This window comes from Clytia hemisphaerica, unplaced genomic scaffold (assembly GCF_902728285.1).
Source record: "Clytia hemisphaerica strain Z4C2 unplaced genomic scaffold, Clytia hemisphaerica genome assembly, whole genome shotgun sequence".
Taxonomy (NCBI): domain Eukaryota; kingdom Metazoa; phylum Cnidaria; class Hydrozoa; order Leptothecata; family Clytiidae; genus Clytia; species Clytia hemisphaerica.
Window position 1 is genome coordinate 2,955 of NW_027104048.1, and position 12,757 is coordinate 15,711.

A 12,757-nucleotide genomic window follows, 5' to 3' on the forward strand; every position below is an offset into this window, starting at 1 on the left:
GGAAATTATCTTGAAAACACATTCTAGGGACCAGATATTTGAGAGATTCGAGATAGAGAGATTCTACTGTAATCATATGCATATCTAGGCTGAAATTTTTGAAAATATTTTGCAAAGAAATGGAATGTTTTAATCAAAAAATTTTTGAATGTTTTGAAAATTCGAATGTTTGTCCTGTTAAAATTTAAACTTTTTGGGTTTTAAGTGGTCTTTTCCAATAGTTAATTTGAGTTTAGTGATAAAGTCATTGAGGTAACAAAAAGGTATTTGTAACACTGTTCAGTGCATTAGTATATTGAAAATAATATTGTATCAAATTATAAATAATAAAATAATAAATTAGTGCACACCAAAATATTATACTGTTACAAAGAGAAAAAAATGAAAGGGTAATCGTTCTTATAATCAAATGTTAAAAGGAGATCATAAATCTTTGCAAATATCATGAAATTAAGTATTTCTGAAACCATATAAAATTCAAAATTCCAACAAAAAGAAGAGTGAAATATGTGCTGAAAAATGTACCCATCTATTACAACGAATTTATTGAAAAACTTTGCCTGATGCCTGTGATATTCTCAATTATTTTTGGAGAAATAAATTATTTACACAAAAATTCCTGAAAATTAACAAGCATTGATCCTACATATACTAACTGTGATGCCATTGGGGCAAGAGTTAATGGAATTACTCTGTCCAAAAGTCTAAATCTTTTCAAACGTTCATTGAATCTTTCGACGTGAATTCTAGTCTTTGCTATTCTCTTACAAAGTAACACCTCTTCTTTCGTGAACTTTTCCCGTTGTCCCAAAAATGGTGGAATGTAGATTGTCGCTTGTTTGGGCAAAAGTAAATGCTGTACCGTGAAACCCTTGTCAACAAGAAATGAATCCTGGAAATTGACATGTTGTAAAATGCCACACCGTTGGAAAATTTCAACATCGTTAATACTTCCTTCGAATAGATCAGAGACAAAGCAAGCTGCACCATTTGGATTCACAGCAATTAGGCATTTCATTGTACAGTTGCTTTTGTACTTTGAATACATATTTCCTTGCTGTTTGTAGTCACGAGGTACCTCACATTTGAATTCCGTACAGTCAATACTTGCGCGAATATTCTTAAATGGCTTGAAGACTTTTGGTAATGTTTTTTGAACGCTTGCCTCTCAGGAAAGATGAGATCTTTCAAACTTTTAAAATGATAAACATTATCCAAGTTGTGAATATGGTTCTTATTGTATATTCACTGACAAAGTAGAAATGGGCGACGGTGTACAAGTTGAATCCACGTCTTAATCGCAGAAGAGTAATGAAAAGCTGCTCTGCGGGACTGAATGAAAAATTTCTGGATGTTGAGTTAGTTTTGTTGGTACTATTCCAATATGTCAAATTGAATTTAGCATCCCCAAGAAAATCATATAAGTCCCAGAAATGCTTTCTAGACAAACCAATAAAATATTGTGTCTTTCCTTCAAACTGCATAATGTAATCCATAGACATTGGGTTCCTATTATTTGTGGACGACGATTCTCTGATCCCTTCTTTCAAAAGTTTGATTTCATTTTTCAAAACAAGAATCTCTATTTTTGCACTTAAGGCAAGCTTGTCTGGTTCGGTCTGTGTTTCCTTATCAGCTTGATTACATGAAATAAATGTACGTGTATTGGAAACGATATCAGCAAAAGTTTCAGGTTGATCGTGGGAAGCAGATTCTGAAGTTTCAGGTTGATCGTGGAAAGCAGATTGTGCACCATCATTATAATAATCATTGTTGGTGTTGTTGTTGATATCAGCACTATTTTCAGCAGTTTTATCATCATTACCAGTGTCTATGTTACTACACACAATCTCTGATAAAGCTTCAGGATCATCGATCGATGTATTTTCTGTCAGCTTGAGCTTCTTGGGTTTTGTTGGTAATGGTTCTCGTTGTGTGGGAGCTTTTCGTTTCTTTCTGGAACACTTTTCTACTTCAGTTGACGACAGAGTGGCTAGGATAGGTTCTGGGTTATCTTCAGTGGGACCCTTACCTCCATGAAAATGAAGGGAACAAATATAAATGTCCTTGGTTATCTTTGTATGATCAAAGCCTTTCCTTCCACACTTGTGAGCCCATCTCTTTGCTTTCTCGGTTTTCTCCTTCTCTTGGTTGCTTTTCCATTGGGTATTCTTCTCTTTGACTTTCCCAACCTGTGGAAAATTAATAAAGAATGTTCCTGGGGGTAGTTTATCTGGAAATCTCGAGTCACTTTTACAATTTCCCCAACAACAATGCTTGTTTGCTCCTTTTCTCACTGAAACACTGCCATTCTTGGTCTCCATTTTGTTATGTTTTGATTTTTTTGACCGAAAATCAATCCCTAAATGCTAAATGCTAAATCCCTAAATGCTTTGCGCGAAAAATTACGTAATGAAAAAGATTGCGTCATTTCTATTTTTAGAACGACCACGGAGCGCTATTGCAAAGTATTTTATTAGGCACAAAAGAGTAGATGATGAAGATTCCTCGTTTGCACATAATCTACACAAAACTAGATTTGAAATTATAATTGTTATTGTTATATTTTATTCCAATAAAGCTAAGGCTACACGAAAGCTCTTTCTGTAATCATGCATTGTAATTTCCTTAAAATACGCTCTTAGGAAACCCCTAAAAGATTGCAGAAATGCTGCACCAGATTATCAGATCTATTTTGTTCAGCACTTCTGCAATTTCAATCTCGCTCAAAGGATTTCATAAATTTATTATTTTTCTTTTGGTGCTTCATAGTCACGTGAGGTTAGACTTTAAAAAGGGCGGATGTCCAAAGCTATTCACAGGTTGTTAGATTATTTACACATGGCTTTCTAGACGACCCACTAACGTAATAAGAAGAGATGAAAGTAAAATGATAAATAAAGATATTTTCGTTTGAGTATACGAATTAGAAAATAACTAAATTTATTTGTACTATGAGGCTAAACTTTTCCATGTCCAGGAACGATTGCATTGCAGGATTACAAAAAAACCTCTCGTGACGCCTTAGATTAAGCATTTTTTATTATAGATGTAAATATATCAAAAGTAAATCCTCTTAAAATATAATTGTAAATCATTTTGTTATTATTTTGGTATATAAAGCTTGTTAATATGCCAATAAAGGTTCCTACAGTTTAGATTAAGCATTTTTTGTTATAGATGTAAATATATCCAAAGTAAATTATCTTAAAATATAATTGTAAATCATTTTGTTATTATTTTGGTATATAAAGCTTGTTAAAAATATACTGAAAAATTACTCGTGAAACTGTTGAACATTATTTTCTTGACTACTGTTATTTGATCGTCAAGTAAATTACCGTGGGAGTAGAATAACTTTTGAGTGTTTCGATTCGATTCAATTGGAGAAAATTACAAAATATTCTGGTCAATTCTTTGTCCATACATTCTGGTCAATATTTTTTTAGGCATTTATTTGCAATTTCAGTTAGTACTTACGGATTTATTGTTACAGATACTTTAATTTTCTACTATTATCGGCTCCGACTACTTGTGTTTTCGTCGGATAAATTTCAGACATAGCGTATCGGATTTGGATTGTTACTCTATCGGAAATGCGATATATGATAAAAACGTTTTAGTAGATAGGTGCCCTTATCTTATTCCGAAAATATTATCTGATCGCATAACGAAAACTTGCGAAAAATTAGACATTTTTCGGCTCTTTTTTCCATATATCGTAATCCGTCAGAAACATATTTCATGCAGTGTAAATAAGGATACTTCTGACCGTCAAGGATACTTCGGTCCGTTCACGAAAAAAAAATTTGCGGCGTATACAGAGACACTCGGGAGAACATATTGTTCTCGCAGGTGTAGAACCTCGTGAGTACCGCTGCACACCACGATGACTTGAAATCTACCCACACTCTTGTATCAGAGTAAATATAATTAATAATTAGCCTATTTCATAGGATTCGTGCATTTGTTACATGTTTTTTTCTATTTAATTCTTGTCAAATTTCCCTCAACTCGATTGGGACTTAAAAACTGTTTTCCATTGTTGTCGTCTTTATTCTGTATATCACACTTGTCTATGTCACTATGATAGTTATATTTGAATTCCTAAACGCAATTGCGGTATATTAGTTTTACCAGCAAATATTTATACCAACAATGTGGGATAGGAAGCTTACTAGTACACGATAGCTATAAATGTACTGATGTATTTTTCTCAGAAAAACATCATAACTTTATAATCTACAGTCAGTACAATTTTTCCCCGCGGACCGAATTGTTTAAAAATAAATTTTCTTTGAATCTGTGTATTACTATTACTTTTATCATGTTTTTTCCGAGATGACTTCAAAGCACTATATATTTATTATCAAACTATCATACAAATTTTACAAACTCCACCAATTTTTGTGCTAAAATGATTCCTAAAACTCAAACAAAAGTCTCTAGTTCAGTTTTTGGTAAACATCAAGGAGAACTGAAACAACCCGTAACTAAGGTGTTGTTAAGGTAAAAAAAAATGCAGTGTTTTAAACGGCTGTTATTTTAAATAGGTTGATTTGTCCAGAAATTCTTTTTGATTCAGAAAGTAGATAGACTGTAGATTTTAAAAATGTATAACATTTTGGAAACTTTTAATACCCTTTTTGGAAAATGAGACCGCAAGTCATCGTGTGCAAAAATTTTCAATTGAATATTTTTTTCAACCATTGTGCCAAGTTTCCGATCAATATCATTAATGTTAAAAGAGATATTAAGGTTTTAAATTCTGGTCTGTATTTTACACGTTTTTCAAATGCTAATATCTTTCCAACTGTATAAGCTACAGCGCTTAAATTTTGCAGGCCTGATCCACCCGACCCCTAGTATTGGTGAACTAAATTTCAGGTAAATCTGATGAGTGAAGACCCCCATGATTCCAGATTTCTGATTCTTGGGTGCATCTGCTCTTAAAGCGAATAGACCTTAGTAAAGTGAACCTTTTTTTGCTATATAAAAGTTGAAATCAAAGGACCGAATATCGATCACAAGGGAGGGGATAGATTGCAAATGAGAAAATAATTAGATTCAAACTGTTGACTGAAAGTAAAACAACCTACCTTACCAGTGAAGAACATCATTAAGGCATAGTTCTTGTCAGACCTCAAGTCTGACACATGGAACAGTTCTTTTACAAGAAGGGTCTTCTCTAAACCCTTCATAAGGGGATCGTTTTCGATATTTTTCATTTTTATCACCTCTTCCAGTTCCAAAAACTGAGGGAAAAGGGCACTAGCTTTCGGCCCCATCTCGGTAGTCAGCGTATGCGAGAACATCAACTTTCCAATAACACCCAATTTTTGGCGTTCATATTCATTGAACGGTATCAAAAGTGTACGTTGGACGAATCTGAATAAAGAAAAGTATCTAGTGATAAAAAGATTCATTATTTTTTTCTTATTGCTTTCTGCTGCATTGACACATTCATCTGGGCAGAATTTACCATACTACAATCGTCTATATTAAAAAAAAGAAACGCCTACACGACCTCTTGATTGTCCTGAGGAAGTGGTCAACTAATAAATCTTTTGAAGAACCCAATATTGTTATAAACATAGTGACTGAATATTTTTCATCAACATAGCAAACTTACCTGTTGTAGCGTATTCCTTCAGAGAGATTGTCAAAGAAAGTGCCGTTGGTAGTGCATACCGGCATCGTATGTGGACTTTCAGATGACCCTTCATACTTTTCTCGTTCAGACTAAAAGAAAATACAAAAACCCACGTCATTCTACTAAATCTTTCTAATCCAATCTTTCTAATTTTTAATCGACTAATATCTTACATCATGTACCATTTATGATTTTGAGCATTTTTATACACTTTAATATTTTAAGAGAGCTGTCAATTGATAGATCAGTTATTCTCCAAATAGTGACTCATGGGTAGAGCAAAAAGTATCAAAACGTTATTGCTTGTTAAAGTCTATTCAAGATAAGTGTGAACTAATTTTTATTTTGCTTTCCATTTCCTAACAAATGGATAAATAAGCAATACACCGTCATAGTGTGCAGGGGGAAGTTCAAGGTTCTACCTAAAATTTCAGGTCCTATGATGAAGTTTGATAATTTATAGTGCTTTGAATTCAAAATTTCACATTTTATCAATGCTGCGGAATAAATCTTAACAGCTCTTTTACACAAACTTACAATAACTAATGTGAAAAATTAACAGTTGTGGATTTTTGTAAAGAAAAATAGCCTGAAGAACTAGAAATAAAAATTATTTCGCCTCAGTATTAAATCTCTCAGGAAGCCTTTCAAAACAAAATGAGAATAATTTTCGAATCATTACTGAACTTACATCATTATATATCAGCATCACCAATTTACCAAGGCAATTGAAATCTTCAGCATCCTCCCAAAGAAAAGGTACTTGGGTTTTCGAAACAAGGTTCACAAGTGATGAATAAGTCGGATCTACAAAAAGAAGTTTAAAGTCTAAATAAAGATCTGGTAAAAACACATAATAAATAAATTAGTTACTCCATTTCCAGAAAGAATGCAATATTTTTTAAAAAGAATAATACAAATTTAATCTGATTCAATATATAATAATTATCCAAGTGCAGCACCTAGTACCCTTTGCAGCATGTAGAATCAACTTTAGTTTAAATCTCTCTTCAAATTTATAATAGTAAAGCAATATTTTACCAAATTTATTTCCTTTAACACCAATAGATGCAAGAGCCAATTTGGCCACGGTGAACTTTGTTGTACCAGAAGCTCCGATGACTAATGGCACAGGAACGAACCCATACTCGTCCATGATAGTTTTAAAATGAAGGGCCATGAAAGTGGCCCCAAAGATTTGGATTGCTGCAGGAAAATTCCCTCCTGACTTTTGTTGAACGAATTTGATTATGTTCTTGAAATTCACGTCAGCTTGTACTAGAAAAAAGTCAATAATATGAGAAATGATATTTCTAAAATAAACATACTTCAATTTTAAACAGCTTCAATCTACTTAGATGCTAAAACCGTTTTGTTATCAAGGCGATACACCTTCTTTAATCATACAGTTTCTCGCCCATTTAAAACAGTTACCAAGATCTGGGAATGCAGGGAATCAAGGAATGAAGCCAAAGAAATCAAAATCATACCTTGTCCTATAAACAGGCTGTATCATTTGAGAATAGGCCCCTAAAACACACCCAAATTCTCTGAGGAGCCCCCCTGGACCAAATCTTTTGAAAAGTCTCTCTGAGGTTGCCATTTTGATTAGATGCTAGACATCTAGGTGAATGGTAATTTCCTGGCCTGCTTTCCTTTTTGATTTTTCTATTTCCAACTGTTAAATTTATTTTTTGCAGGCAAATAAATCATTGAAAAAATTAAAGAAAAAAAAGAAGAGTATTTTAGGATTAAAAATTATGCTTACAATTTAGTTCAAGACATTTGTTGAATTTTTGACTGGTAGTGGTAACTGTATAGTCCGATTGTTCCTCCTCCACTTTTTGAATTTTTCCGTTAATCCTTTTAAAAAACACCACTCCAGGTCTGTTTAACTCTGATTGAACTCGATAAGCCCAGGTATCTTCACTTTGCTTACCCTGACGCTGAAGAAAGAAAAGAAAAAGTATAAAATGGTTATTGATATTTATTAAAATGCTGAATACTAAACAATACTTTGTAGCCTGTTGTAGCTACCTTAATAAGAGACTAATTTTAGCGGGAATAATAATAATAATCACATTATTTTTGGGTGTCTACCCACCAAAACTTTGATTGAAAATCTGTAGCAATCTACAACAGAAATTAATTCTGTAATTCCTAAATTTCATATTTATAAGGGAATTAATTTTCATGTAGACCTTTCTTTCAATCTGAAAGGCAGAGTTGTAAATAGTTCGGCAGCCAGGTAGAACACAATTATTAAAAGTCTGCCTAGACAGAGCTTATCTGATATACTCACAATTAAGGTTGTTAGTTTGACTGGATTGTCTGATTCGTTGTATGCGTCTATGGTTTTCAGAAACAGCCGTGACAAAAAGTGGTCATACTTTGTGCCTTGGACATACTGTATTGTCAGTAATGAAGCCTTGTTCTTCATTGCTTTAACGATTGAGGTAAAAGAATTCATGTCGTGTCGTTCGGTAAAAACTCATTTTCATGGTCACATTTGCATTCTTTTTACAAGATTGAGAAACTTTATTGGGAAGGTTTTGGTGTCAAAATAACTTAAATCCTATGAGAAAAAAAGGGTGCAAATTGCATTGCAAAAGAACGCTTCTCTATTGAGATATGGCCCATTACTTAGAGGCAAGTGAAATTCGTAAAATTTGCTCTGGGACAGTAGCCTTCAGAACCTCGGGACTGAAAGGGTTAAAGAATTTCACTGCTGGCATACTTTAAAAAAGGTCCATTGCCATTAGCCCTGATTAGCCGCATAACCATAAGGACAGTTTTCTAAAACATTAAAAGCCATTTGGAATTTTTAACATCGTCTGTCATGTTTAGATTATATAAAATGCTTTTACTTTACAAAATAGTAAAAAAAAAGCAAACTTGAGGCCTTGACCCTTAGCAACCTGGTTGCTTATAAAAGAAATGTGATTTTTTGTCGCAAAACTAAAGAGCTTTCAGAAAATCAACAGGAGATTATGTACTCAAGCTTACCAAAGAAAATTTAAGATATTATGCGGCAGAATGGTAAACGTTTCGTAGGACAATGTTATCTCCAAAACTACGCTTTTCTTAGATTGCTGATGCTATGTCATTGGCCCTTTCATCACTACAATGTTAAAAATCTCTATAGGCCCAATTTTCAAGCAAATTGGGTTTTGGAAATAAAAGGCGTACTGTACAACCAGGACCCGGACCGGACCCCGGACCCTGAGAAAACCCGGACCCCGGACCTTTACGAAAACACGGACCCCCCTCAATTTTTTTACGAAAACACGGACCCCCTCAGATTTTGGCGAAAACACGGACCCCCTTAAACTGAAAAATTTGAGGGGTTCCGTGTTTTCGTAAAAGTCCGGGGTCCGGTCCGGGTCCTGGTTGTACAGTACGCCGAAATAAAAGTACAGTACTAACTTCTTTTTGAGCTGGTTTTGCTCTGTGCTTGGACAGTGCTGAATTATATATCCTTCAAGGGTCCCATCATTGTATACTGCACCAATAACTTCAGGAATCCAATTCAGGTGTTCCCTGCCATCAATATAAAGACGTCCATCTTTAATTTCTTCTATCCATTTACTAAAAAAATGATATGATAACTTTTTATTCTCCTTTGCACTATCTTGATTTACCAAAATATTACCTTTGACATTTAAGGGAGCAAAATTTTCCAATCTTGTAAGGACACACTGAAAAAGTCTTTCCCTTTCTGCAATACCACTTTAAAAAAAGTACTGAACATAACTCAAAATATACATTACCTGTTTTTTTCTCACTTCCTCGTTTGTCTTCTTCTGCCATTTTTCTAATTTATTTGTTAATGAGTTTTTTTTCTCTAAACATAAAGGAAACATATTTTAAAACAGTTTATTAATATCATTTTTATTAATGTCATCTTTAAAAGTCCGAATATTTTCAAACACCTATAGACAGTAATGTTGTGTTAAATGAATAGCAAGAAAACCTTTTTACAAAATAGGTAATAATATATTAGATATAAACTTATGTAAGTGCTATGCAAATGTGAAAAAAGTTGTCCAGTTAAGTCCAGTTAAGCTGACACTCTATGTATGATAATAAATCTTGGCTTTTAACTTTAAACTTATTAAAGTGGATATATTTTCGAAAAGAGGATGAGGAAGACCAACCTCAGCACTAAAGATTTCAAAATGGTATGTTTGTTTAGAAAAGCAAGAGAAGGCACTGCCAAAATTTTCTCATCCAATAAATTGAATCAGGGTTTGAATTATCAACATGTGAGTCATAAATCACAGTGAAAATATTCCATTGGCATTGAAGCTTTTAAAGAGTTTTTCGCAATTATCTTCTAAGAAGTTAAAATTCTAACTCTATGGTGAATCCCTGCAAAATAGCCTTAAATACTAATTGGACTAAAAAATAAAGCTAAAAAGATGAGAGATTAGATGCGGGTATCTGTTGTAAAATTGTGCTTTTGCGTTGCCTCCATTTAATCCAGTTTTTCACAGTATCAAAAGTTAAGTCCTCCAGATTGTTGATTTCAGAAGCTTGCAATTCTTCTTTAACATTGTTAAAATATTCAATTTATTTTGTGGCCAGAAATATTTCAGTTAAATCTGTAAAGTCACAGTGCATTTCCTTCAACATTAAATGTAAACAGGCTTCCAGAATGTAGTGATGCATTCCATTAATATGTGATGTTGATGATTGATGATCAATTTCATTTACTGATGATTTTGAAAGAAAGTATTGTGACCTTTTTCTTCTTTTCTGTTTCGTTTCCTCTTGAAGTGGTGTCTTTGCATTGTCGCAGTTCCGACAAGTACATTTACTTGAGCACGGCACATTTTCTTTTTTGCAAGAACACATAAATGGATTGATACAGCGTGGTTCTGACTTGCCTTCTTTCTTTTTGATTCTTGTGCCACAACGACAAAAGGCTCTGGATTTTCCAGGCTCATGTTTGGTTAGTAAATGATATGAAGACATGGTTATGTCATAAAAAACAAATATCAACTCATTACTTATTTCCTCAGGTAAGATGGGAAACATGGTCATTCCATGACACGAAGGTATCACCAAAATAGGGAGAGAAAAGGCATTTGCAGCAATCAGAGGAAGCACACATTGAAGAAACTGCAGTTTATTTTCTGATAGAAATGTTGTACAATTACCTTCATCACTTTCAATTAGACTGTCATACAAGAAACAGCGGACATCGTTGGCCTCATGCAAAAGAGCGTTGATAATTTCTTCCCAGCTTTCTTCAAATGTAGGTTTCAATTCAATATCCATTGCACATTTAAGGTTGTGACCTTTCAATGCTTTGAAGATGGTAAAAAGAAAACTATCATTGTAATCGTCAGCTGCTGTTTCAATAATGTGCAGATTCATTAGCTTTAAAACTTCAGCAATTGCTGGAAAAGACTCCATTTTTCTCGCAGCCTGAAAAAATGTAAGTGGATTCCATATTTCAGTGATGAGTGTAGCGAAACCTTGATATCGGTAAAGTCGACTTGAAAGATCTTTTGGGATCATAGCATTGATTTTTTCCAAAACAGATCCTAACACCACTACCATCTTTGAAACACAACCTATAAAATCAAAGTTTGAATTATTTTTAGCAATAGAACATCGAAAGTGATGCAGATGAAAATAGACGTTTTACACAGTTTTTGCAATTCACTTTATTCAAAGTAGCTTTATCCACTTGAAGACTGGAAAACATTTTAATATTAAAAAGTGTAAAAACCTTTTTGGGCAAAAGGGGGGGGGGGATAAATTTGAGATAAAAAACAAATGTAGGGGTAGTTTGAAATCAAAGTCTGCAAATAAAGAGGGCAGGGGGTCTAAAACTGACAAACATACTTTTTTGAATGCCCCCTTCAAATAGTCGAACGTGCGCAACGCACTGGGCTCAACTTCAGTATTTTTCCAACTATTCAGAGGCCCAATTGTAGCAGCTGTGAAAAACTTATCCCAGGCTCTAATAATCAAAATTTTGAAAAATGAAAAAAACACCCCCAGATATTCACCCAAGGAACAAGTGTGCAAAATTTCAGCCAAATCCGACCATTTTTGAGGTCTCCAGGCTGCCCCAAAGTTTTGGGACATGCACACAGACAGACAAACAGACAGACAGACAGACACACAGACAATTAATTCATTCTTACAATACTTACTAATTTGTTCTTGTGCATTATCTTTTCGATCTGAATCCACCTCCAATATGTCTTCAGCAAGAACGGCTACATTATTTCCTTTGTTATCTTTATTGATGACCAACGTGGATGCACTTCCCGGCAACGTTCTTGGTTCACCCTTAGAGAATATAGGGTGTACATACTTTTCCCCATTCTTCTTAGAATTGTGGATGTAAAACAAATGAGAGAAAATTGCAGTTGCCGTCTCAGTTTTCATTTTTCCTCTACAAACTAAGCATTTCAGCTGTTTATGTAGATTTTCATTTTTGTTTGTGCCACCACCAGGTGGAATATCAGAGCAACACCCTAAGTTAATATGTTTCTTAAGCTTTTCAATTTCCATACTAAAGGATGGAGTCAGAATAAACCAACCTTTGAAACTGACATCTGACCATTTCAAGATGAACCTTTCAAGATTTTCTAAAATCACATTTGGCTTTGGAGTAGGCAATTTCCTTACCTCTCCAAAATCTGAAATTTCTCGGAATATTAGTCCCAGTTCTTTTACAAAGTCAAAAAACAATGGGTGTTTTTTTTAAACCTGTCCGGTTAATCTCGCTATGGCATGAAACAGATCTAGTTTAACAGCAACACCAGGGAATAATTCATTTAATTTGTTTACCCATAAACAACAGTTGTCAATGATAATAAAGTGTGGCGTGGTTCGTTCTCAGCCAGTTTTTTGAAAATGTCATAAACAAGGTCAAATTTAGTTCCTTTAACCAGTCTGAAACCCATTACCTGACCTTTTTCATTGAGAACACAAAATAAAGAGTCAAACAGTTTGATCCACCTTCTGTCTTTGTACATGCCTGTAAAGGGAATTTAGAAAAAGATATATAAAAATATCATATTACATGGACCTTTTCGCTTTTTGTCCGCCATCTTGGATTATATACAAAATTTTGGCAGC

General features: G+C 34.0%; 2 protein-coding genes and 1 pseudogene across 2 annotated transcripts; all 3 read right to left on the reverse strand.

Moving 5' to 3' along the window:
• Positions 1-601: 601 nt before the first annotated feature.
• LOC136811915 (uncharacterized) lies at positions 602-2,324 on the reverse strand (annotated as a pseudogene).
• Positions 2,325-5,024: 2,700 nt separating this feature from the next.
• LOC136811883 (uncharacterized) lies at positions 5,025-8,122 on the reverse strand. The gene is made up of 5 exons (XM_067068505.1): positions 7,956-8,122; positions 7,422-7,599; positions 6,345-6,460; positions 5,633-5,742; positions 5,025-5,388 (listed from the first exon to the last, which is right to left on the reverse strand). Exons 1-5 carry the CDS (start codon positions 8,091-8,093, stop codon positions 5,025-5,027), a joined length of 906 nt encoding a protein of 301 aa, XP_066924606.1. The 5' UTR covers positions 8,094-8,122.
• Positions 8,123-10,225: 2,103 nt separating this feature from the next.
• LOC136811884 (uncharacterized) lies at positions 10,226-12,322 on the reverse strand. Its single transcript, XM_067068507.1, has 2 exons — positions 11,824-12,322; positions 10,226-11,235 (listed from the first exon to the last, which is right to left on the reverse strand). Exons 1-2 carry the CDS (start codon positions 12,185-12,187, stop codon positions 10,226-10,228), a joined length of 1,374 nt encoding a protein of 457 aa, XP_066924608.1. The 5' UTR covers positions 12,188-12,322.
• Between the last annotated feature and the right edge of the window lie 435 nt (positions 12,323-12,757).

Excerpts from the sequence above, each read along its gene's own strand:
- LOC136811883 (XM_067068505.1), bottom strand. The coding sequence starts at position 8,093 with ATGAAGAACAAGGCTTCATTACTGACAATACAGTATGTCCAAGGCACA. Across the intron at positions 7,600-7,955 it reads TCAAACTAACAACCTTAATT|CGTCAGGGTAAGCAAAGTGA; the intron begins GTGAGTATATCA and ends TTCTTTCTTCAG. Across the intron at positions 5,389-5,632 it reads GAAGGAATACGCTACAACAG|ATTCGTCCAACGTACACTTT; the intron begins GTAAGTTTGCTA and ends TTCTTTATTCAG.
- LOC136811884 (XM_067068507.1), bottom strand. The coding sequence starts at position 12,187 with ATGGAAATTGAAAAGCTTAAGAAACATATTAACTTAGGGTGTTGCTCT. Across the intron at positions 11,236-11,823 it reads TAATGCACAAGAACAAATTA|GTTGTGTTTCAAAGATGGTA; the intron begins GTAAGTATTGTA and ends TTGATTTTATAG.